At 65.8% G+C, this 24,509-nt stretch overlaps 2 protein-coding genes across 7 annotated transcripts; one reads left to right on the top strand and one right to left on the bottom strand.

Annotated features, from left to right (window-relative positions):
- The first annotated feature begins 1,119 nt into the window (after window positions 1-1,119).
- DTX1 (deltex E3 ubiquitin ligase 1) lies at window positions 1,120-13,772 on the top strand. The gene is made up of 10 exons (XM_071445701.1): window positions 1,120-1,283; window positions 2,523-3,253; window positions 7,069-7,723; window positions 9,420-9,481; window positions 9,590-9,751; window positions 9,924-9,985; window positions 10,060-10,218; window positions 11,688-11,849; window positions 11,961-12,050; window positions 13,179-13,772. The coding sequence occupies exons 2-10, from the start codon at window positions 2,995-2,997 to the stop codon at window positions 13,401-13,403; spliced, it is 1,836 nt and encodes a 611-aa protein (XP_071301802.1). The 5' UTR covers window positions 1,120-1,283; window positions 2,523-2,994; the 3' UTR covers window positions 13,404-13,772.
- RASAL1 (RAS protein activator like 1) lies at window positions 13,620-23,929 on the bottom strand. 6 transcript variants are annotated; one of them, XM_071445696.1, is made up of 21 exons: window positions 23,566-23,929; window positions 22,322-22,378; window positions 22,120-22,233; window positions 21,967-22,028; window positions 21,757-21,886; window positions 20,916-20,997; window positions 20,657-20,794; window positions 20,057-20,145; window positions 19,840-19,957; window positions 19,604-19,757; window positions 19,356-19,420; window positions 19,163-19,275; window positions 18,818-19,010; window positions 18,562-18,699; window positions 17,315-17,447; window positions 16,998-17,173; window positions 15,546-15,683; window positions 15,016-15,151; window positions 14,834-14,933; window positions 14,281-14,345; window positions 13,620-13,972 (listed from the first exon to the last, which is right to left on the bottom strand). In XM_071445696.1, exons 1-21 carry the CDS (start codon window positions 23,628-23,630, stop codon window positions 13,620-13,622), a joined length of 2,619 nt encoding a protein of 872 aa, XP_071301797.1. In that variant the 5' UTR covers window positions 23,631-23,929. The 6 variants fall into 6 exon arrangements, with proteins under 6 accessions (XP_071301797.1, XP_071301794.1, XP_071301795.1 ...); XM_071445695.1 differs by having other exon boundaries at window positions 13,684-13,944; window positions 15,016-15,189; window positions 20,057-20,211; XM_071445698.1 differs by having other exon boundaries at window positions 13,684-13,944; window positions 15,016-15,189.
- Window positions 23,930-24,509: the final 580 nt, after the last annotated feature.

The raw sequence follows: 24,509 nt of genomic DNA, 5'->3' as shown, positions 1-24,509 counted from the left end.
CCATAGTGACAGCTCTCCTGTCCCCACATCTGTCCTGCTACAGGCACAGCCATGACAACTCTCCCGCCTCCAGATGTGTCCCTTCATGGTCTCAGCCAGAGTGACAGCTCCTATCCCCACATCTGTCCCCAGATCTGTCCCTTGGCAGGCAGATCCACGAGGCCTTGGGCTGAAGGTGACAGATATTGGGGTGCCTTTGTGGCTCAGGGCCTCCTGCCACCTCCTGTGCCTCAGTTTCCCCACAAGGCTGTGGGAAACACCTGTCCTAAGAGGGGACAAAGAGTCCCCTCAAGCAGGGTGGTTCACCTAGGGGACAGCCGCCCATGGGGACATCCAGTGTGTGTCCCCGGGGGGGTGCCTGGCCCCGGTGCAGCTGCCCAGTCCCCAGTGTGTGTCCCTGGTCCCCCATGCCCTGTCATGGTGGGCATCCCTGGTCCTGCTGTGTCCCCACTGTGGCTGCCCACACCCCGTTCATGTCCCCGGTGCAGACACCTGGTCCCCTACGCGTCCCAAGGGTGTCCCCACAGTGTCCCCTCGTGTCCCCGCTGTGAGTGCCTGGCCCGGGTGGGGGTGCCCGATCCCAGGGCGGTGCAGGTCTCCCGGTGCAGCCCCCCCCCCAACCCCGTGCGTGTCCCCGGTGCAGACACCCGGTCCCAGTGCGTGTCCCCGCCGTGTGTCCCGGCTTCCCCGACCGTGACCCCGTTCCCGGTGCCCGGTTTCCCGTGCATATTCCCAATCCCGATCCCGATGCCCGGTTTCCCGTGCATATTCCCAATCCCGATCCCGATGCCCGGTTTCCCGTGTGTATTCCCGATCCCGATGCCCGGTCCCCGTGCATATTCCCGATCCCGATGCCCGGTTCCCCGTGCATATTCCCGATCCCGATGCCCGGTTTCCCGTACATATTCCCGATCCCGATGCCCGGTTTCCCGTGTGTATTCCCGATCCCGATCCCGATCCCGATGCTCGGTTTCCCGTACATACTCCCGATCCCAATGCCCGGTTCCCCGTGCATATTCCCGATCCCAATGCCTGGTTCCCCGTGCATATTCCCGATCCCGATGCCCGCTCCCCCGTGCGTGCCCCCGCTCCCCGCCGCGCGTTCCCGCCGCGCGTTCCCGGCTCGTGTGCCCGCGGCCGTGCGCGCCGCCGGTGCCGGTGTCGGTGGCTGCTGCCTGGCGCTGCCTGAGCGCTGCCGCCGCCCGGCCCCGCGCCCGCTCCCGCCGCCGCCGCCGCTGCTCCCGGTGCGGCCGCGGGTCCCGGTGCGGCTGCGGCCGCCGGAGGTAACGGGCGGGGGCCGCGGCCGGGGCGGCGGCGGCCATGGCGGGGCGGGGGGGCGGCTCGGGGGGCGGCGGGACCGGGCACCGGCGGGCTGGGGGCTGCCGTGCATCGCGGGGAACCGGGCACCGGCGTGGGGGGACGGGGCACCGGGGGGGCTGCCGTGCTTGGGGGGCACCGTGCTCCGGAGGGATGGGGGCTGCCGTGCATGGGGGGGACCGTGCGCCGGGGGGGCACACAACAGGCACCGAGCGGGGAGAGCCTGCCGTGCCCGGGGATACCGGGCTCCGGGGGGCCGTGCATCCATCCTGGGGACTGCCGTGCGTGGCGGGGACCGGCCACCGGCGGGGCACCCTCCACCGGGGGGCTGCCATGCGGCGGGGGGGGGACACCGTGCACGGGGGCCAGGCCTGGTCTTTCCAACCCCCCCTTTCCAGTAAGAGCAGCCGGGGCCCGGTTTGGGGGGGCTGTTGGCCCCCGGGATCGTCCCCACCGCGCGGTCCCGGGGGGGCTCAGGGCTGGGGTGAGGGTCCCCCCACCCCGTGCTCGGTGCTCGGGGTCACGGCGGGCGCACACGCGTGTGGGGTGCGCGGTGCGTGTGAGCACAGCCCAGCCGGAGCCGCGCGTGTGGCCGCGGGGGGGTTGTTGTGCTGCCGTGGCTCCCCCCTGTCGGTCCCGCTGTCTGTCCGTGTCACCGGCTGTGCGTGTGCCAGCGCGTGTGCCCGTGTCTCTCCGTGTCAGTGTGTCTGTGTGCGCCCGGCCGTGGCCGTCCCTCTGTCTGCCGCCTGTTTGTGCGGCGAATCCCCCCGAGCCCGAGCCCCCCGCCCGCCGCCGTGGGGCCGGGGGCTGCCGTGGGTGGGCTCGGGGGGGCCGGGAGCACCCCCAGCCCGATGCCTGCAGTGCAGATCATAAATCAGCGGCGGCTGGAGCGGGATCCAGGGCCCGCGGGTTCCCCGGCACCCAAAGCCCCGGCGCGGGAAGCGATGAGGCTCCCCGGGCTCCTGGGACCCCCGGCAGCCCCCCAGGGCCGTCAGCAGGGTGGCCCGTCCCCCCCTGTCCCCGTTGTCCCCTCTGTCACGCCGGAGGCCGGCAGCCGGCCGGGGTTGGCAAGCAGCCCGCGCTGCCAGGGCTGCGGGCACCGCGGCCTCGCTGCCCTCGGGCTCGGCGGGGCGGTGGGGACGGTCCCCAGCTGCCACCCGCCTGGCGGTACCCGGGGTGACCCGCGCCGTGGCCCTGTTTTGCAGGTGACACCCCCCTGGCTTGCCACCGGTGACGTGCTGGGCGGCGGGGACAGCCGCGGAGCCACCGAGGACGTGGGGCTGAGCAGCAGGACACGAGGAGGAAGAGGAGGAGTGGGCGTCTCGGGGCCAGCACCGTGGCTGCGCGTCCCCATCGCCGTTCACGAACACCGCCATCCTCGAGCCGACGCAGTCTGCGAGGAGGTCCTGGTGTGGCTTTTTGGAGCCCGAGCCCTGCCAAGCAGCACCGCGGGGAGGAGGAAGAGCCGGGGAGGCTGTGCCGGGTGATGGATGGCCCCAGGGGCAGCGGGACCGGGCGGCTCGGGGCCCTCGGGGAGCCGGCTGGCAGCACCCGCCCCTGCAGAGCCCCGCAGCGCCGGCCCCGCTGAGCTCCGCAGGACGATCCGGAGGGGCCCCGGGTGACCCCCGCGTCCCCGTGCGGGGACAGAGCGCGGGGCTGAGCCGCTGCGGCCCGGGCATGGCGCGGCAGGGCTCGGGGGCCATGCTGGCCTCGGGGGGCCTGGGCTTCCCCCCGCAGAACGTGGCCCGCGTGGTGGTGTGGGAGTGGCTGAACGAGCACGGGCGCTGGCGGCCCTACTCGGCTGCCGTGTGCCACCACATCGAGAACGTGCTGAAGGAGGACGCCCGCGGCAGCGTGGTGCTGGGACAGGTCGATGTCCAGCTGGCGCCCTACGTCATCGACCTCCAGTCCATGCATCAGTTCCGGCAGGACACGGGTAAGGGGTTGGCATCGAGCCAGGGGCATCCAGCCACCCGTCCGTCCTTCCATCTGTCTGTCCGTCCGTGCAGCCATTCATCCACACAGCCTTCGTCCTCCCTCTCTCTCCATCCATTATCCATCCATCCATCCATCCATCCATCCATCCATCCATCCAGTGGCACATCCCTCCCTCCTCTCTCTGTCCTTCTATCCTGCTGTATTTCCATCTGTCCTTCCATCTTTCCTTCCTTCCTTCCATCCCTCCATGCTACCATCCATCCCTTCATCCCTCCCCCTGTCCCTGTGAGTATCTGTCTGTCTGTTGTTCCACTCATCCATGAATCTGTCACTGCATGTCTGTTTGTCTGTCATTCCATCCATCCATCCATCCATCCATCCATCCATCCATCCATCCAATCTTCCCCTCACTCCTTATTCAGTGTATCTCTACTTATTCATCAATTCCTTCCTTCCTTCCTTCCTTCCTTCCTTCCTTCCTTCCTTCCTTCCTTCCTTCCTTCCTTCCTTCCTTCCTTCCTTCCTTCCTTCCTTCCTTCCTTCCTTCCTTCCTTCCTTCCTTCCTTCCTTCCTTCCTTCCCTGTGTATCTCTGCTTGTCTGTCCCTTCATTCCCAGATCCCTCCATCCCTCCCTCCATCTGTCCATCCATCTGTTCCCTCACTCTCCAGGGCTCCAGTGCCCCCATGGGCCCCTCCAGGCTCCTCCATCCCTTTCCTTTCCCATCCACCACAGACCCCCATCCCAGAGGGACATGTCCCCGTACCCCCCATGCCCTGTCCCCTCCGTGGGTGCTGTGCTGTGTCCCATTATCCCACTGTCCTGTCCTGTTCCCCTCCAAGCTGCTCCATGCCCAGGGCAGTGGGGAGGCCCCAGCTGGGCCCTGGGAGCAGTGCTGGGCACTGGGATGGCTGCAGCTCTGCTGGTTGGTGCTGCTGCAGCGCATCCAGGCCAGGAATCCTGTGGGAAATCAGAGCTGATCCCACACTGGGAGTGAGCCCAGACCCCATTAAACGTGTCCCTGTCACAGTGTGACCCATTAAACCAGCACGTGCTGGCTGTGCTGTGGGGGATGTGCTGTCCTGGGTGCATTCCTGCCCATCCCTGCATCCCTGCCCAGGGCAGGATCCACTCCAGGACAGGCAGAGCAGGCAGGGGACCCGCCACACCTCAGGTGACACCCCCTGCATCCGCCTGGGGACACACCCAGCAGGACCCCCGTGGCTGTGACCCCTCCCCTGGCCACTGATGCCACCGCTCCCAGTCCCCAGTGGTGCCAGGTGACCCCGATGTGGGGCTGGGGACTGAGATGGGACCGAAGCAGGGATGTGCCACCTGCCTCTGCCATCCAGCCTGGCTCTGAATCCATCCCCAGCTGGTCACAGACTTGGCAAAGGGCAGCTTGGCACCTGCAGCCCTGAGTCAGCGAGGACACCGGCCCGACCCGGAGGGTCTGTGCTGACTCAGAGCTGCGGGAGCCACCGGGACACCCTGGCTGTCCCCGTGCCACCTCTTGCCAGCTTTGGCCAGGGCCCATCCTCTGACAGCAGCTGGCATCGCATCCCATGGCTGCAGTGTGGGTAACCCTTGGGGACTTGTGCCCGTGGTGGGGCCACCAATGGATTTGGGGTGACAAAACAACTCTTGCCAGGATGTCCCTGGGTACCACAGTCCCTGTGCCAGCAGGGCTTGGGGACAAGGATGCTGAGAGAGGGACCTTGATGTCCCCAGGGGTGTCATGGCAGGGGACACAGCCATTGTCCCCAGCATTGTGGTCTCCATCCCTGTGTCCATCTGTGTCCATCATCTCTCCCCTGGGTGGGGCCCAGGGTTTGGAAGCTGCCACACGGCTCATGGTGCTCGGGGACAAGAGGGGCCCCTGAGCTGAGGGTGCTCCTGGTGCCTGCTGTGACATGGGGACACAGGGAAGGCTGGCAGGAGGCTGGGGGCTCGGGGGCTTGGCCCATGCAGTGCCTGGGGACAGAGAAACCCTGAGACAAGAGAAATGAGGTGACCCCGTTCTGAGAGCGGGGACGTGCGGCCCCTCCCGGTGGCCCTGGGGACACTGGCTTGGCCCTGTGGCTCTGGCATGGCTGGCAGAGGGGGCTGGGGACAGCTGGGGACAGCTGGTGGCCCTTGGGGACTGGGAGCTGTGTGTGCCAAGGGGATTTGGGATGGTCCTTCATCTTCTGGGGGATGTGGGATGTGAGGGGCAGGGGATGTGGGATTTGGGGTGGGGATATGGGACTTGGGATGGGAATGTGAGGGACATTTTGTGGGATTTGGGGTGGGGATGTGGGATTTGGAATGGGGATGTGAGAGGCAGGGGGATGTGGGGTTTGGGATGGGGATGTGAGGGGCAGGGGATGTGGGATTTGGAATGGGGATGTGAGGTTTGGGATAGGGATGTGGGGTTTGGGTGTGGGATGTGAGGTGCAGGGGGATGTGGGATGGGGATATGGGGTTTGGGGATGTGAGGTTTGGTGTGGGATGTGAGGTGCAGGGGGATGTGGGATGTATTTGCAAGGACCAGTGGGTCCGGGATGTGTTTATGGGCGGGATGTGGGATTTGGACAAGAGTGAGCAGCAGGATGGGAGACATGGAGGCAAGGAGGCAGGGCTGGGAACTGGGGTGGGATACAGGAGGTGGATGTGGGGGAATGTGGAGGGGAGTGGGGTGTGGGGCTGGAGGGAGGTGGGCAGTGGGGTTTGGAGGGCAGTGGGCAGTGGACAGTGGGTAGAGGGCAGTGGGTGTGGGTGTGGGAGGCCTGGAGCAGCAGTGGGGTTGGAAGGGAGTGAGCAGTGGGGCAGTGGGCAGTGTGGTGTGGGGTTGGAGGGCAGTGAGGTTGGAGGGCAGTGGGGCAGTGTGTGTGGGTGGCCTGGAGCAGCAGTGGGATGTGGGATGTGGGATTTGGGATGCGGGCAGGGCGGGCTGCAGGGCCCCCCCGCTCCCCTCCCGGGCCCCGGCGGAGCTGCCTCAGCACTCGGCAGCAGCTGGGGCCTGGCTCTGCCGCCTGATGCGGCCGGTGATTAATGACCGTTAATTAGCGCCGTTAATCGAGCCGGGCAAGCGCTGCCGGCGAGGGGATAGACAGGCCCCGTGCGGGGGGCACTCGAGGAGAGGCTGCGATGCCTCCCCCTGCCCTGCAGAGCTCCGGAGGGGGCTGCGGGATCCAGCTCCATCCCAAGCAAGCGGCGAGGGGCCGGGATGTGGCCGTGTGGGACAATCCCTGGCTGTGTCACTGCCAGAGCCAGCAGCTGTCAGGAAACCTCTCCTGACCGGGAAATGCTTCCCCTGCCCCGGGATGGCCACGGGGATGGGAGGGTGGGGAAGGGCTTGGACCAGAGGGATGGAAAAATGCTGGGAAAAGCACAAGGATTTGTTGGATTATGCCCTTTTCTGACCCAGAGATGGGGTAACTGAGAGGCTTTTAAAAAAACTTTTATTCTATTTTCAGTCTCATGTGAAGGGTGAGAGAATTCTATACAAATTCTGAATTCTCACCTTGGAGAATTCTCCACAAATCCATTTCCCACATTGGCTGAGCAGCATTGCCCTTCCCAGGACATCCAGGAGGATGATCCCGAGGGGTGGCAGTCTGAGCCACTGTCACCCGTGGCGGGTTGGGGGTTGGATTCCTCCCTAGGGAAGCACTTTTGGGGTGCAATGGGGATTATAGCAAAGGGACAGAGTGGCTGTTGCACCCCAAGGTGCCTCTGTGCCCCAATCCCTGCGGGATGCCGGGCTGGAAGCTGGACACAGGGATGTCTGAAGGTGCCCCTAGTGGTGTCACCCCCCCTGTTTGTGTCCCCAGGGACCATGCGCCCCGTCCGCAGGAACTTCTACGACCCCTCCTCAGCTCCGGGGAAGGGAATCGTGTGGGAGTGGGAGAACGACAACAACTCCTGGACCCCCTACGACATGGACATCTGCATCACCATCCAGAACGCCTACGAGAAGCAGCACCCCTGGCTGGACCTCTCCTCCCTGGGCTTCTGCTACCTCATCTACTTCAGCAGCATGTCCCAAATGAACCGGCAGACGCAGCGCAAGCGGCGGCTGCGGCGCCGCATGGACCTGGCCTACCCGCTCACCATGGGCTCCATCCCCAAATCCCAGTCCTGGCCGGTGGGCGCCAGCACGGGCACCCCATCCTGCTCGTGCCCCCAGTGCCTGCTGGTCAACAGCACCCGCGCCGCCTCCAACGCCATCCTGGCGTCCCAGCGCCGCAAGCTCTACCCGGGCGCCGTCCGCCAGAGCAGCACCTTCGCCGGGGCAGCGCTGTGGCCGGCGGGGACCGTGACACCGGCGGTGGTGGCGGCCAAGGGGGAAGGGCTGCGGGTGTCCGGAGCGGGGTTCGGCCCCGGGCAGGGCGTGTCCAGCGCGGCGCTGCCCGGTCTCAACAACCTCAACCGGCCCGGGACGCAGCGCGGGGCTGGGCTGGGCGCCAGGGCTGCTGTGCCCCCCGGGTAAGATGGGAGGGGAGGGGACAGGCGGGTGTCACTGAGGTGGGGATGGGCACACAGAGGGACAAAGGGGGTGATGGGGGTGGCTCGGACCCTGCTGTCCCCTTGCAGGCAGCCCCAGCTCTTGTGGCAGTGCGTCACCTCCAGCCCTGGGGTCCCCACCCTGGGTGGTGCTGGTGGTGCTTGGATCCCTGCAGAGGGGATGTGGTGATCTGTGCCGTGCTGTGCCGTGCCATGCTGTGCCAGGCCATGCCACACTATGTACGGCAGCTGGAGCACAGGGAGTGCCTGGTCGCAGGGGAATGGTGTCCCCAAGGCCAGCATGGGCTGTGCCGGTCCGTGCCATGCTGTGCCAGGCTGTGCCATGCTATCAATAGCAGCTGGAGCAGAGGGAGTGCCTGGTCCCAGGGGAACGCTGTCCCCAAGGCCAGCATGGGCTGTGTGACCCAGCTCCTGTGGCACTGTGTCACCTCCCTGGGTGGTGGGACGGTCACCCGGATGGTCCTGGTGGTGCTTGGATCCCTGCAGAGGGGATGTGCTGATCCGTGCCATGCTGTGCCAGGCTGTGCCACGCTATCCATGGCAGCTGGAGCTCAGGGAGTGCCTGGTCCCAGGGGAATGGTGTCCCCAAGGCCAGCATGGGCTGTGTGACCCAGCTCCTGGCCCGATGCCACCAGGCAGATCCCTGGGAGGGCACAGCTGTGGGGAGGGGCCACAGCCCCGGTGTCACTCCTGTGCTGATCCACCAGGGGGTCCAGGTGGGCGAGCAGGCCCCTGGAATTGTGTCCCGGTGGGTGTCCCTGTCCCTGTCCTGGCACCCACATCTCCATGGCTGTGCCCCATGGTGGGTTGGCCTGGTGTCCCCTCGGGGCTGGCGGGGGGGACAGGTGGCTTCTCTGAGTCCCCAGTAGCTCCTGGCACATTTCCTTCCCCTACTGGCGTCCTGCTTTCACTTCTGTGTGCTGGGCTGAGCAGTCCTTGTCCCTGTCCCCATCGCTGTCCCTGTCCTGGCACCCACCTATGGACAGGGAAGAGGGGCTGGGCCTTGGTGTGGGTACAGGAGCTTTGGGAATGAGGGAAACGCCCTCGTGTGGGGCTGAGCACTGCTGAACTCATCCCTGTGATCTTCCCTTCCCTTCCCTTCCCTTCCCTTCCCTTCCCTTCCCTTCCCTTCCCTTCCCTTCCCTTCCCTTCACGCTGCCCTGGGCACGGTGCCACCGGTGCCACCTGCTGCTGCCACCCAGCAGGGTGGGGGTCCCTGGGGGGACACGAATGGTGGCACATCCCCGTGGGGGGTGGGGGACACGGGTGTCACCATCGGGATGCCCTGACAAGGTCTTCACCCTGGGTCGAGGGGGACCGTGATACCAGCAGTGACATTGGGTGCCCAGAGATGGGCAGGTGGCACTGGGTGACAGTTCCCTGGGATGGGACAGCAGCCCTCCAAGCTGGGGAGGGGACACCTTGCCCTGTGTCCCGTGGGGAGGACACTGACTGGTGACAGTGCCAGCAGCCCCCACAGGACACTGCCCTTTGTTTGATGCGAGGGACACTGCCTGGGGACAGTGCCAGCAGCCCCCAGGGGACACTGCCCCGTGTCCCGTGGGAAGGACACTGTCTGGGCCATGCCGTGCGGGGAGGGGACAGTGCCATCCCTGCCAGCCCTGCTGAGCCCCTTCCTGTCCCGTGTCCGTGCCAGGGTCCCAGCGCTGCCGGTGAAGAACCTGAACGGCACCGGCCCCGTCCATCCCGCGCTCGCAGGTAAGCGCCGGGTGTCCCGCGGGGTGACAGCGCGGGCGGGGAGCGGGGCACGCTGCCGGGGGGTGGGCAGGACGGACAGACGGACAGCCAGGCGCTCTCCCGGCGCAGGGATGACGGGGATCCTCATGTGCGCCGCCGGGCTGCCCGTGTGCCTGACCCGCGCCCCCAAACCCATCCTGCACCCCCCGCCCGTCAGCAAGAGCGACATCAAACCCGTCCCCGGCGTCAACGGCATCTGCAGGAAAACCAAAAAGAAGCAGCTCAAGAAGAGTAAGGAGCCCCCGATGTCCCTGCGGGGTCAGGGGACACGGAGGGGGAAGTGAGGCAGCCCCGGGGTTTGCGGGGGTGATGTCGCCGCTTTGTCACGCGTGTCCCCGCCATGCTGGCGGGGGTGGCAGGGCCAGGTGGCACCGCGGGCAGGCTCTGATGGCATCGCCCTCAGGTAAAACCCCCGAGGACGTGGTGCGCCGCTACATCCAGAAGGTGAAGAACCCCCCGGACGAGGTGAGTGGGGGGCTCGGGCAGGGCCGGGGGTGAGCCCTCATCATCCCCCCGGGTGCTGATGCCGCTGCCGGCAGGACTGCACCATCTGCATGGAGCGCCTGGTCACCTCCTCCGGCTACGAGGGCGTGCTGAGCCCCAGGGGCATCAAGCCGGAGCTGGTGGGCAAGCTGGGCAAGTGCGGGCACATGTACCACCTGCTGTGCCTGCTGGCCATGTACAACAACGGCAACAAGGTCAGAGCCCCCCCCCCCGGGGCGGGCTGCGCTCGGGGGGCTCGGTGGGTGCTGGGTGGGTGTTGGGTGGAGGCTGGGTGGGTGCTGGGGGCGTGTTGGAGGATGCTGGGTGGGTGTTGGAGGGAGCTGAGGGGTTCCAGGTGGGTGTTGGGTGTGTGCTGGGGGGATCCGCAGGGGTGCTGGGGGTGTCCAGGTGGTGCTGGGCAGTTCCAGGTGGATGCTAGGTGGGTGTCAGGGGTGCTGGGTGGGTGTTGGAGGCGGCTGGGGAGTTCCAGGTGAGTGTTGGGTGGGTGCTGGGGAGTTCTGGAATGTTCTGTCTAGGTGCTGGCTGGGTGCTGGCTGGGTTTGGGGGGTTGAGTGGGTGCTGGAGTGGGTGTGGGCATTGGGTGGGTGTTGGGTGGGTGTTGGGTGAGTGCTGGGTGGGTGTTGGAGGGAGCTGAGGGGCTCCAGGTGGGTGTTGGGTGGGTGCTGGGGAGTGTTGAGTGGGTTCTGGGTGGGTACTGGGTGTTGGGGAGTGCTGGGGGGATCCATGTGGATGCTGGGGTGTCCAGGTGGATGCTGGGTGGGTGCTGGGTGTGTGCTGGGAGGATCCGCAGGGGTGCTGGGGGTGTCCAGGTGGGTGCTGGAGGGTGCAGGTGGTGCTGGGTAGGTGTTGGGGAGTGCTGGGTGGGTGCTGGGTGGGTGTTGGGGGAATGCTGGGGGGTCCAGGTGGATGCTGGCTGGGTCCAAGTGGGTGTTGGGTGTATGCTGGGGGGATCCAGGTGGGTGTTGAGTGGGTGCTGGGGAGTTCTAGGTGGGTGCTGGGGGGTCCAGATGGGTGTTGGAGGGGGCTGGGGAGTTCCAGGTGGGTGCTGGGTGGGTATTGGGTGGGTGTTGGGGGGGTCTGGGGGGGTTTTTGGGTGGGTACTGGGTGTTGGGGAGTGCTGGGGAATCCAGGTGGGTGCTGAGTAGATGTGAGGGCTTCTGAGCGGGTGCTGGGGAGTTCTGGAATGTTCCAGCTAGGTGCTGGCTGGGTGCTGGGTGGGTTTGGGGAGGTTGAGTGGGTGTTGGAGTGAGTGTGGGCATTGGGTGGGTGATCGGTGCGGTCCTGCTGGGGGCAGGGGTGGGTGTTGGGGAGTTCTGGGTGGGTACTGGGTGTTGGGTTGGTGCTGGGGGGTCCAGGTGGGTGCTGGAGGGTCCAGGTGGGTGCTGAGTGGGTGTTAGGGGGTGCTGGGGGGTCCGGGTGCTGCTGGGTGAGTGCTGGGGGGTCCCGGTGAGTGTTGGGTGGGCATTGGCTGAATGCTGGGGGGATCCCAGGTGGGGGGGTCCAGGTGGGTGCTGGGGGATCCAGGTGGGTGCTGGGTGGTCCAGGTGTTGCTGGGTGGGTGCTGGGTGGGTGCTGAGGGATCCAGTTGGGTATTGGGGAGTGCTGGGGGGTCCAGGTGGGTGCTGGGTGGGTGCCACCCCTGAGGCCCCCGCGGTGCCCCCAGGACGGGAGCCTGCAGTGCCCCACCTGTAAGGCCATTTACGGGGAGAAGACGGGCACGCAGCCCCCCGGGAAGATGGAGTTCCACCTCATCCCCCACTCCCTCCCGGGATACACCGACTCCAAAACCATCCGGATCGTCTACGACATCCCCACCGGCATCCAGGTAAGGGAGACACCCCGGCGGGGTGGTGACCCTGCCCCGTGTCCCCGTGTCCCTGTGTCCCTGTGTCCCTGTGTCTGTCCCCGCTCACCTCCTGTCCCCACACCCACCCAGGGCCCGGAGCATCCCAACCCCGGCAAGAAATTCACGGCACGAGGCTTCCCACGGCACTGCTACCTGCCCGACAACGAGAAGGGCAGGAAGGTGAGACTGGGGTGGGGTGGGGTGGGGTGGGATGGGATGGGATCCATGGGATGGGATGGGATGGGATGGGATCCATGGGGTGGGATGGGATCCATGGGATGGGATGGGATGGGATGGATGGGATCCATGGGGTGGGATGGGATCCATGGGATGGGGTGGGATAGGATGGGATGGGATGGGATGAGATCCATGGGATGGGATGGGATGGGGTGGGATGGGATCCATGGGATGAGGTGGGATGGGGTGGGATGGGATGGGATGGGATGAGAAGAGAAAGATTGGAATGAGATGGAAAGAGAAGGAATGGGGACAATAGAATGGGAAGGGATGGGGTGGGATGGAAGAATGGATGGGATGGAAAGGAATGGGACGGGGTGGGATGGGATGGGGTGGGAGGGATGGGATGGGAAGAAAAAGAATAGCAGGGATGGAATGAGATAGGATGGCACAAAATGGGAAGTGATGGGGTGGAAGGAGGATGAATGGGATGGGGAGTGGGATGGGGTGGGGAAGGGAAGGTATGGGATGGGATGGGAATAGAAAGAATGGGGAGAATAGAATGGGAAGGGATGGGGTGCGAGGGAAGGAGAATGGATTGGATGGGAAGGAATGGGAGAGGGTGAGGAAGAAAAGGGATGGGATGGGATGGGATGGGATGGGATGGGATGGGATGGGATGGGATGGGATGGGGAGGCTGCAGATGCACTGGGATGGGATGGGGGGGTACCACAAGGAAAGGTGGCATCCTGTGGGCACCGTGCTGAATCCCACCCTGGGGGGGCTGAGGCTGTGCTGTGCTGGGGTTGCTGTGGGGCTGTGCCAGTCCATGCCAGGCCGGGTGGGGATGCCCAGTGGCTGTGCCAGTCCCTGCCAGGCTGGGTGGGGATGCCTGGTGGCTGTGCCAGTCCCTGCCAGGCTGGGTGGGGATGCCTGGTGGCTGTGCCAGTCCCTGCCAGGCCGGGTGGGGATGCCCGGTGGCTGTGCCAGTCCCTGCCAGGCTGGGTGGGGATGCCCGGTGGCTGTGCCAGTCCCTGCCAGGCTGGGTGGGGATGCCCGGTGGCTGTGCCAGTCCCTGCCAGGCCGTGCCAGGGGTGCTGGGTGGGCGAGCCATGGCCGTGCCCGCCGCAGGTGCTGAAGCTGCTGATCGTGGCCTGGGACCGGCGGCTCATCTTCACCATCGGCACCTCCAACACCACGGGCGAGTCGGACACGGTGGTGTGGAACGAGATCCACCACAAGACCGAGTTCGGCTCCAACCTGACGGGGCACGGCTACCCCGACCCCAACTACCTGGACAACGTGCTGGCCGAGCTGCTGGCCCAGGGCGTGTCCGAGGCCACCCTGAAGGACTGAGGCCGGGCTCGGGGCTGCCCCGGCCCCCGTGCCCCGCCCGTGCCGCCGCCGCCTGCGCCGCTTCACCGCAGCCCCGCCCGGCGGGCTCGTTCCCCGTCCCGGGCCACCCGGTGCCACCCACCGCGTGTCCCCGTGTGCGTCTGTCTGTCTGTCTGTCTGTCTGTCCGCCCGTCCCGGCTCGCCCCGCTCTCGTGGCGATAGCGTCGTGGTCTTTTTCTACCCGTGGCCTCTTTGCGCGTCTGTGCCACCCGTGTCACCCGTGCCACCCGTGCCACCCGTGTCACCCGTGTCGCCCGCCGCTGCCCCAGGAGCCGCGCACAGCCGGTGCCATGTACATCTCTGTGTTACGGAATACACCCCGTGCCGGGCTGCTGGCCCCGCGTCCCCTCTGTGCCCCGCCCGGGCTGGGCCGAGGGGGGGACGCTGGGGACAGGGAGGGGACTTGGGGGTGGCTCTGGGGTCTCGTCGCGGCGGGCGAAGGCGTCGTGGGCGATGTCCAGGTCTCGCAGCACCTCCTGCAGCCTGTCCCCAGCGGGTCCCGCTGCACCCCAGGGTGGGGTCAGGGCCACCTGTGGCACCCACCCGCACCTGGCACCCACCCGCGGGCATTTCCCCCCCAGAGCCCCGCATCCACCCCCGACACCCAGCCGTGGTGTCCCCACAGCCCCTCCCGGTGCCCCCGTCCCGTGCCCCACCACCCGCCAGCCCCCGGACTGCGTGTGTCCCCGTGTCCCCTGTCCCCTGTCCGCGAGTATCTGCTGTCCCCTCGTGGAGGGAGCCGGAGCAGTGCCCTGTGGTGCCCGCAGGGCTCTGCCAGCCTGTGCCAGCCCCCACCCCGGGTCCCCATGTCCCCCCAGTGCCCCCGGGGCTCCCGTACCTGCCTGGCCCGGGCAGGGGGGCCCGGCCACCGCGCTGCCCTCGGGACCCCCGGCCAGCGCTGCCCTGCAGGACAGGGACCCTCAGGACACCCCCCCGCCCTCCAGCACCCAAAGGACCCCGGGACAGGGACCCTCAGGACACCCCCCCGCCCTCCAGCACTCAAAGGACCCCGGGACCCCCAGCCCCCACCGTGCTGGGGGACAGGGACCTCAGGACACTCCCACCCTTCCCATTGGCACCTAAATGCCCCCCGGACCCCTGTGCCACCCTCTGGACCCCTGGTCGCCACCACCCTGCAGGAAGGGACCCTCAGCGGGGTCCCACCATGCCTGTCAGCACCCAAAGGACCCCGTGACCCTGACTCCCACTCTCCTTGGGGACAAGGACCCTCCGCACGCTGCCACCCTGCCCACCACCCCCTAAAGGACCCTCAGGCCCCCATATTCACCCTCGGGACCCCCAATCCCCACCAGCCTGTGGGACAGGGACCCTCAGCAGCATCCCACCCTGCCCAGCAGCACCCAAAAGTGCCCCCCTGTGCCCGGGCTCACCGCAGGTGCCCATAGAGGCTCTGTGCTGCCACCGCGGGGTCCCCGAGGTCGCTCCAGTCCCCCAGCACCACGGCGCCGTGGGCACGGCTGCACTCGGGCACTGCCAAGCACTGCAGTGGGGACACGGCGACACCCACACCCCCCTGGCGGGCACCCCCAGCCCAGGGCACCCCCGGTCCTACCGGCACGGGTGGGCTGCAGGCAGCAGGTCCAGCGGCTGGCGCGGAAGGTGCCAGGGTGGAACGTTGGCAGCATGTCCCTGTTGGCACTGGTGGCCTGGCGCAGCGCCCACAGCCACTGCCACAGCTCCAGGGCACTCTGAGGGGACAGCAGGGACCGGGACACCCCCGAGGGCACTGCCAGGGCAGGGGGAGAGGAGGAGGAGGGAGGAGGAAGGAATGGGCACCATGGATGGGGGACAGGAGCGATGGTTTGGTGGCCCGGTAGGAGGTGAGGGAGATGGGGCTGCAGGAGCCAGGGTACCCCAGTGACCCCAGTACAGCCAGGGTAGGACACCCCAGCTTCCCCAGTATACCCAGTTAGCCCCTGGACCTCAGTACTCCCAGTGCTCCCAGTACAGCCTGGGCACAGCTGGATTTGGGACCGTTCCCATCGTCCCATGACTGGTGCAGGGGAAGGTGGGGGGCAAGGGTGTGGTGGTGGGGGGGTTCCTGGGGTTGTTGGGGTGCTGGGGCAGGGTGGGCTCACCCACCTTGCACTGGAGGTAGGTGGTGTGGAGCTGCCCGGTGGCATCCTGTGCCACCACCTGCAGCACGTGGGGGTGCGGGAAGGTGCCCCTGTCCACCTGCTCCACTGCCCGGATCTGCTCCACTGGGATGGAGCCGAGCACCTGGGGAGCCCCAAACACCCCAAAATCTGTGCCCATGTCCATATCCATTACACAAGTCCATGGAAAACCTTGGGACCCCCAAACACCCCAAATCTGCGCCCATGTCCATATCCATGACCCATATCCATGGAAAACCTGGGGGACTCCCAAACACCCCAAAATCTCTGCACCCACATCCATATCACCCACCTGTTCACCTGGGATGGAGCAGCATACCTGGATACCCCAAAACACCCCAAAATCTCTGCCCATGTCCATATCCATGGAAAACCTGGGGACCCCCAAACACCCCAAAATCTGTGCCCATGTCCATATCCATGACCCATATCCATGGAAAACCTGGGGGACTCCCAAACACCCCAAAATCTCTGCACCCACATCCATATCCCCCACCTGTTCACCTGGGATGGTGCAGTGTACCTGGATACCCCAAAACACCCCAAAATCTGTGCCCATGTCCATATCCATAGAAAACCTGGGGACCCCCAAACACCCCAAAATCTCTGCCCATTTCCATATTCATTACACAAGTTCATGGAAAACCTTGGGACCCCCAAACACCCCAAATCTGCGCCCATGTCCATAGACATTACTCATATCCATGGAAAACCTGGGGACCCCCAAACACCCCAAAATCTCTGCCCATGTCCATATCCATTACACAAGTCCATGGAAAACCTTGGGACCCCCAAACACCCCAAATCTGCACCCATGTCCATAGACATTACTCATATCCATGGAAAACCTGGGGACCCCCAAACACCCCAAAATCTCTGCACCCACATCCATATCCCCCACCTGTTCACCTGGGATGGTGCAGTGTACCTGGATACCCCAAAACACCCCAAAATCTGTGCCCATGTCCATATCCATGGAAAACCTGGGGACCCCCAAACACCCCAAAATCTCTGCCCATTTCCATATCCATTACACAAGTTCATGGAAAACCTCAGGACCCTCAAACACCCCAAAATCTGTGCCCATGTCCATACCCATGGCCCATATTCATGGAAAACTCGGGGACCCCCAAACACCCAAAAATCTGTGCCCATGTCCATATCCATGGAAAACTCGGGGACCCCCAAAACACCCCAAAATCTGTGCCCACGTCCATATCCATTACTCATATCCATGGAAAACCTGGGGACCCTCAAACACCCCAAAATCTGTGCACCCACATCCATATCCCCCACTCACTCCACAGGGATGCAGCACCATGTCTGGGGACCCCAAAACACCCCAAAATCTGTGCCCATGTCCTTCCCCCCAGCTCTGGGCACCCTGCACAGGGTGGGGGTCCAGGGCAGCACCCACCTGCCCCTGGGGCACCTTGGCATAGGCCAGGGCCTGGGTGCTGAGCCTGAAGTGCCTCTTCTTGAAGGCGAAGCGGGGCAGCAGTGCCACCCCCAGCTCTGGGCAGGTGTGCAGGGGACCCTCCTTGATGGTGGCCGAGGGCTGGCAATGTCCCTGTGGCACTGGCACCTCGCCCACTGCAGCCGTCACAGGGAAGGAGCGGTGTCACCTCAAGTGCCACCACCTCCCACGGCTCGAGGGTGCTCCTGGCAGCACCAGGGTGGTGCCACTGACCTGGCACCAGCAATGTCCCCTCCCTGCCCCGTGTCCCCGCTCACCCACGGTGACCAGGGCATCCAGGAAGGCCCGGACACGGGTGACACTGGGCAGGAGGACGGCGTTCAGCGGGGCCATCCACGGCTCCTTGCCCTGCCCCAGCTGCAGCCCCAGGTTCCCGATGCTCTGCAGAGCCTGTCCCACGCAGGGAAGGGGTCACACTGCTGTGTCCCTGCTGGTGTCACCCCCTGGGCCACCCTGGCTGCTCCCCCGGACCCCGAGGGCTCAGGGTTGGGGAAAGTGGAGCAGCTGGAGGGGTGATGGGACCCAAGTTCTGCCCCTGTGCTGTGCCCAGCTTGTGGTGGCACAGCCTGGGGACAGGCAGGACTGGCCTCAAGTGGCAAAGGAGGGAGCCAGTCCATGGTTTGTGGCACGGGGACAGGAATGGCTCTGCTGTGCTTGGGGTCCCCATCATTCCCTGGGGTTTCTGTCCCTCCTCAGGGTCTCCTGCTTTTCTGGCGTCCCCATTCCTTGTGGGTTCTCATCTCTCCACAGGGTCCACATCCCTCACAGAAGTCTCTGTCCTTCCTGAGGTTTCTCTCTGAATTCCCAAACCCTCCCTGGGCTCCTCAGCCCTCCCCACAATCCTTGTCTCTCCCAGTGGTCCCCATCCCTCTGCAGGTCCCTCACCCACCCCAAGGGTCCCTGTTAATCCCCAAGGATCCCCATCCCTCTCCAAGGGTTCCCATCCCTCCCTGGAGTTCACATCCCTCCTCAAGATCCCTGTCCATCCCTAAGGATCCACATCCTTCCCCATCCCTCCCCAACCTTCTCCTTCTGTTCTCATCCCTCCCCAGTGTCTCCATCCCTTCCCAGGGTCGTTATCCATTCCCAGGCTTCCTATTCCTCCCCAGGGTCCTCATCCCGCCTCAGGTCCCCCATCCTTCACAAGGATCCCCACCTCTCCCCAATGTCCCTGTCCCTCTCCAAGGGTCCCCATCCCTCCCTGGTGTCCCCATCCCTCTCCAAGGTCCCCATCCCTTCCCAAGGGTCCCCATCCCTCCCTGGTGTTCCCATCCCTCTCCAAGCATCCCCATCCCTTCCCAAGGGTCCCCATCTCTTCCCAAGGGTGCCCATCTCTTCCCAAGGGTCCTCATCCCTCCCTGGTGTCCCCATCCCTCTCCAAGGATCCCCATCCCTCTCCAAGGTCCCCATCCCTCCCTCGTGTCCCCATCCCTCTCCAATGTTCCCCATGCTTCCCAAGGGTCCTCGTCCCTCCCTGGTGTCCCCACCCCCGTGCTGTCCCCACCTTGGCGAGCAGCAGGAGCGTGCGGCCGGTGCCGGGCTCCGCGTGCTGCTCCCGCAGCCCGAAGAGCTTCGGGGTGAGCACAGCAGGAGCGAAGAAGCGAAGGAAGAGGAACCCACTGATGGAGAAGTACTGCACCTCCTGGAGGGGGACAGGGACAGCTCGGGGGCCAGGGACAGCTCAGGGGACAGGCACAGCTCTGAGCTTGGCGTGGTGCTCCTGGGTCTGTGCAGACCCCCAGCCCCGCCGCGGGCCCCACCTCGTGCTGTGCCAAGGGGAATCGCTGCTCCACCCGCCTGCGGAGCTGCTGGAATGCCACCCGCATGGGGAGGGGACACTTGTCCACCGAGCCCACGATGGCATCGAGGATGTCCCCCAGGTAGCCCTTCAGCAGCTCCAGGCTGCTCTCCCGCACCTGCACCTCCGACAGGGACCCCTTGAGGGAGATCCTCCTGTGGGGACACCTCTGGGTCAGGGACACTGGAAACAGGGCACTGAACTGCCAGACCCATGGACTCAGCAGCAATAGGTGGCACCTTCCTGCAGGGGACACAGGGACATGCCAGGTTCCCTGTGTCACTCCCAGACATCCACCTGTGCCCACCTGCCCCGGCTCAGCTCCATCTTGCCAGGGTCCAGCTCCACATATTTCTTCTCCTCAAAGATGCGGTTCACCACCGGCTTCAGGACCTCGTGCAGGTAGTGCAGCCCCACCGCCTGCAAGGGGTGGGAAGGCACTGTCCTTGTCCCCAGATGCCCTGCTGGGACATCAGGGAGGTGTCCCTTCCCATGCTCACCTTCATGAACTGCTCCATGGATTTGGAGGCCAGCGAGTTGGAGCGGAAGAGGGTGTTGGGATCAGCTGGAAGAGCACAGAGGCTGTGGCAAGGTGGGCACAGGGCGATGTCCCAGCTGTCCCTGGTGTGCCCAGCCCCAGGGACACGTGGCACCTTTCCTGCCTCTCCCTTGGTGTCCTCACTCTTTCTCCATGGGGATCTGGAGCAACCCTGGCTTGGGGTTTCTTAGGGTGGCCCTGGGCACTTACTGGTCCTGGCCAGCTCGCGGCTGGTGAGGTAGTCCAGGAGGGGCACAGCCAGCCCTTGGCCCAAGAAGAGCTTCACCAACTTGGTGGCCACGTCCTGCCGGCTCTCCCCTGAGGTCACCTCCTCCAGGACAGCCAGGGCTGTGCCCTTGGGGTTCTGTGGGGAGGGCAGGGTGGGCACAGCAGGGCCTCCACACTGGGGTGGTCACCCCAAAGTTCCCCGCAGCCCCAGCACCCACCTGGGCTGGGCAGAGGATGGGCTCGGTGAGGAGCTGGATGAGGGGCTGGTAGTGGTGGGAGGGCAGGACCGTGTCCTCCAGCAGCCTCACTGCCAGCCTCAGGGCACCCAGCTGTCCCCTGCAATGACACAGGCGCTCATGTGGGTCCTGTGCTCTCCCTGGGGGCCACCTCGTGCTGCCCTGGTCACAACCCCCTGTCCCCTCTGCCTGCACTCACCCGTGGTCCTCGGTGGTGCTGGGGAAGGGCAGGAGGTGGAACCAGCCCCTGGTGGGGCCTGGGCAGAGGGTGTCCAAGAAGAACTCGACCTGGGGGACAGAGGCAGGGTCTGGATGGGTGAGGGGACATGTGCCAGTCCCCTGTGCTGCACCTCCCTTGGGTGACAGCCCAGGACATGCAGGGTCTGCATGGGTGAGGGGACATGTGCCAGTCCCCTGTGCTGCACCTCCCTTGGGTGACAGCCCAGGACATGCAGGGTCTGCATGGGTGAGGGGACATGTGCCAGTCCCCTGTGCTGCACCTCCCTTGGGTGACAGCCCAGGACATGCAGGGTCTGCATGGGTGAGGGGACATGTGCCAGTCCCCTGTGCTGCACCTCCCTTGGGTGACAGCCCAGGACATGCAGGGTCTGCATGGGTGAGGGGACATGTGCCAGTCCCCTGTGCTGCACCTCCCTTGGGTGACAGCCCAGGACATGCAGGGTCTGCATGTGGCACTGCCCCCATCCCGGTGGGTCCTAACCTGTGGTCACCCAGACCCCGCACAGGAGGGTGCAGAGGTGCCCCCAGGCCCCATTCGGGTGTGGCCCGAGGTCCTCACCCGCCCCAGGAAGTCGTTCTTGCCCACGATGTCCCAGTCCCAAAGCTCCACGCTCAGCACAGCCTCTCCCAGCTCCCCCTCTGGCAGCTCGAACTCCAGCGCCTCATCCCAGCGCGGGAACCGCGTTTTCTTCACCACCTGCGGGGCACCGGGACTGGTGGCCGAGGTGCCCGACGGTGCCCGAGGGTGCCCGAGGGTGCTCGAAGCTCTGGGTCCGTAGGGGACGGGGTGCCACACTCAGCACCCAGCAGTGACTCACGGCTGTCTCCAGCGTGTGCCCGCAGCACGACACCCGGCCAAAGGGGTCCGAGGTGCCCGAGGCGTCCCGGGGGGCCAGGTCCCTGTGAGGGCGTGGGGTCAGCAGGGTTTGTCCCCATCCTCACGGTCCCTGCAGCCCCACGTTCCCGCTTTGTGCCAGCTCGCCTGGGCATACGGGGCAGCCAGCAGGAGCCAGGGGATGCTGGGGGGATCGTGTCCCCATTTCCAGGAGGAAGGGAGCCCTTCCTCCTCCAGTCCCTAGTGGGGCTGATGCCGTCCCTCCTGGCTGTCCCCATGGCCACCCTGTCCCCATGGCCATCCTGTTGCCTTGGTAGCCGCTTTGGTTGCCATGGCAGCGGGATGCTGCCTCTGCTGGCTGCTCCATCTGTCAGCTGTGTGTGTGTGTGTGTCACCGTGTGTGTGTGTCACCGTGCGTGTGCCCCTATGCACGCTCACACACGTGCACACACTTGTGCACGCATCTGCACCCCCAAACCCAGACGGGCAGCCTGGGCAGTGCCTCAGTTTCCCCAGATTTTGAAACCAAAGGGCAAACACACTGCATGAGAGCCAACCATTCTGCTGGGGACAAACCCTGGTGCTCCTGTGTCCCTGTCCCCAAGCAGGGATGGCAGCACACTTCCCACTGAGCCCCCATGGCATTGTCACACGTGGGTTGGCACCGCTGATGTCCCCAGCCTGGCGCAGCGAGGACCGTTCCGAGTGTGGAAAGGGGAGGACAAACACTGTGTCACCACTGTCCCCATCCCCTCCTCTCCTCCCTCCTGTCAAAAATAAGACCCCGTGGTGGTGGCAGCCCCCCGGAGCTGCCAGCCCCCCACCTGGCCTCGATGAGGTGGCAGCGCAGCACCCGTGGGTGGCCCCGCTCAGGGACCTGCAGCTCCAGGTGGATCTCACCCTGCACCTCCTGGTCGGGGCTCACAGGTGCCAGGCTGAGCCAGCTGTCAATGCCTGCCGAGGGGGACAGCGTGGGCACCCCATGGTGCCAGCTTGGGTCCCGCTGTCCCCCACCCCACTGTGCCCCCCCTCACCCCGTGGCTCGGCCGAGATCTGCTGGTGGCTGAGTGACACCTTGCCAATGACATCGTCCTGCCTGTGAGGAACAGACACAGCAGGACACTGCTGGGGACCTGCCACCCCTCGGGGGGTCCCCAGCGCCCGCCCTGCCCATGCTGTCCCCCTACCCAATGGTGTCTTCATCCAGCACGTAGATGGCGAGGCTGTGGAATCCACGGGGCAGAAGCAGTGTGATTTCCTCACCCCAAAAAGGGTTCAGGCTCTTCCACACGGTGGCTGTCCTGCCGGGATGGCAGAGGTGGCTGTCCCCCCAGGGAGCATCCCCCACTCCTGTGTGTCCCCTCCCAGTGTGGGACAGTGTCCCCGTACCTGGCCACCACCTCATTGTCCACCTTGACCACGCAGTAGGGATTGCTGGAGCCAGACCTGGGCAGGGAACGGGGGTGCCCAGGGTCAGCCCCCACTCGGGAATCCCCCCCATCCTGGGGGCCTCAGACCCCAGCAGTGAGGCACCAGCCCCGGGGTGAGCTGAGCTGCCCGGTCTGAGCCTGGCCCTGCTGACACCGGGATGGGGACATCCCCTTTCTCCTTGAGCTGAGGGACCTGCTGGGGGTCATCCCGAGCCATCGCAGTGTCCCTGTGCCACCCACCCGTGGGTACCACTGTCTGTCCAGCAGCACAGCCCAGCCCGAGTCTCTGTGTCACCCACGGTGCCACGGTAACACCGGTCTGGCCCTTTCCACCGGGAGAACAGGATGGAGGGATGAGGGACGGATCCAGGGGCCATCCACCCTGCAAAGCCCCTTTCTGCTGGGTTATGGCAGCTGGAGCAGCAGCGAGGGGTGCTGGCCCTGGGGCGCTGCTGGAGCCCCAAATCCCCAGGAGGTGCTTCCACAAGGACTGAGACCTCGAGATGGATGAGGGACGAGACTCCAGTCTCTGTCCCTGCCACAGGACGGGAAGTGGGAGTGGCTCCCCCCGACCCTCTCTGCAGCCCCACCACAGCCCCAGGCTGGGTTTGGGGACGCTGGGAGCAGCACCGGGCACCCCAGCATTGTGCAGATCGCCTGCTCTGCCCAGCCCCCCGCAGTGGGGCACCCCCCCGGCGGCAGAACCCCCCGAGGCAGGGACACGGCCCCGCTCCCGGCTGCCCGGCCCTGGGAGCGGCCGGTGGTGCCAAGCTGGCACATCCGGAGGTGCCCGGGACTGCCAGCTCCGCTGAGCCGTGTCCCCGGGGCAGGAGCGGGGGGGGGGCCTCCCTGCACCCCCCGATCACCACCCCACCCCCCAAAGGCGTGGGGGTGTAGGGGCTGTGCCCCCCCAGTGTCACCCCCAGGTTTTGGGGGATCCTCTGTGCCCACCCTGCTGGGGGGCACGAAAAGGGTGGTGAAGGGGTTGGGGGGCTCATACACCCCTGGGGGATGGGGGAGGGCTGGCAGTGCCTGCACACCCCAGACCCCCACTTTGGGGGTAATGGGGGCAAGAAGAGACCCCCAAAATTGTACGAAGAGAACACCCAGGGAGGGCAGAGCACCCAGCGCCCCCTCCCCGCCACATCTCCCGGGGTGGGTCTGGGGGAAATAGGGGGGCCCTGAGCCCCCCGAGCTACTCACAGGTCCTTGGCGGGCAGGTCCTTCCCCTCCAGCACCCGGCAGCGCAGCCAGGCGGTTTTGGCCATGCCGGCGAACTTCGAACTTCGGGGTGGGCACCTGGGGGGCTGCGATGGGTGCCCGGGGATGCCCTGAGCCCCCGCAAAGCCCCACGGGGCTGCCGGCACCTCCTCCTCCTCCTCCTCCTCCTCCGCCGCCGCCGCTTCTCACCGCCGCTTCTTCCTCTTTCCTCTCCACGGTGTTTTCGCGGCCGCTTCGCTCCCACCTGCGCCAGGCGGGCACAGGGCGGAGGGCGAGCGCGGGGGAGGTGGCACCGTGCCCACCGGGAGGGTCCCATTGCCAGCCAGCGAGCAGACAGCAAAGCCACCCTCCGTCCTAGAGGCGGGGAAACTGAGGCACGGGGGCACGGCAGAGCGGTGGCACCTGTGTTGAGGGGCTTCTGTCATGTCACAAGGGGTGGGTGTCCCCCCAGGGTGGGGGGCTCGGTCTGGACCCCAAAGTGCCAAAGTAGGGGGGGGGAATGGGTGAACACTGGACTTGGGTAGGAGGGGAGGAAGGAGGTGCATGGGACCCCCAAGGGACCTCGGGGTGACCCCAGCCCTCAGAGGGGACACCCTGAGCCAAACTGCGGGGACTCCTGCAGGTCTTGGGGTGTCTGTGGGTGCAGCACCCCGATCCCAGCGCTCCCTAAACCAGGGACTCTGAGCCAGAGAGGATGAGGGGCACTGAGGGGGGACATCCCTGCCCTGGTGAGGCATAGAGGGGGCTTGGGGGGCTGCGGAATTTGGGGTGCTGGCCAGCTGTGTCCGGCTGGCATTGCCAGGGTGGGCATCACCCGGGGGGTGCTTGAGGGGCTCAGAGGAGAGGTGCTGGCTCTTGGGGGGGCTGATGATGGGGTGCTGGCTCTTGGGGGGCTGATGATGGGGTTCTGGTTCTTGGGGGGCTGA

The sequence above is a fragment of the Agelaius tricolor genome, unplaced genomic scaffold (assembly GCF_023055355.1).
Source record: "Agelaius tricolor isolate 1412-34295 unplaced genomic scaffold, bAgeTri1.0.p SCAF_20, whole genome shotgun sequence".
NCBI classification, from domain to species: domain Eukaryota; kingdom Metazoa; phylum Chordata; class Aves; order Passeriformes; family Icteridae; genus Agelaius; species Agelaius tricolor.
This window is presented reverse-complemented; position numbering and strand designations above follow the sequence as displayed.

What these genes read in the sequence shown, in the direction of transcription:
- DTX1 (XM_071445701.1), top strand. Translation starts at nt 2,995, where the DNA reads ATGGCGCGGCAGGGCTCGGGGGCCATGCTGGCCTCGGGGGGCCTGGGC. An exon ending in CGTCCATCCCGCGCTCGCAG is followed by an intron (nt 9,482 to 9,589) that starts GTAAGCGCCGGG and finishes CTCCCGGCGCAG; the next exon opens with GGATGACGGGGATCCTCATG. An exon ending in TGTACAACAACGGCAACAAG is followed by an intron (nt 10,219 to 11,687) that starts GTCAGAGCCCCC and finishes CGGTGCCCCCAG; the next exon opens with GACGGGAGCCTGCAGTGCCC.
- RASAL1 (XM_071445693.1), bottom strand. Translation starts at nt 23,630, where the DNA reads ATGGCCAAAACCGCCTGGCTGCGCTGCCGGGTGCTGGAGGGGAAGGAC. An exon ending in GGCACACGCTGGAGACAGCC is followed by an intron (nt 20,795 to 20,915) that starts GTGAGTCACTGC and finishes GGTGCCCCGCAG; the next exon opens with GTGGTGAAGAAAACGCGGTT. An exon ending in AGCACCACCGAGGACCACGG is followed by an intron (nt 19,958 to 20,056) that starts GTGAGTGCAGGC and finishes GTGTCATTGCAG; the next exon opens with GGGACAGCTGGGTGCCCTGA.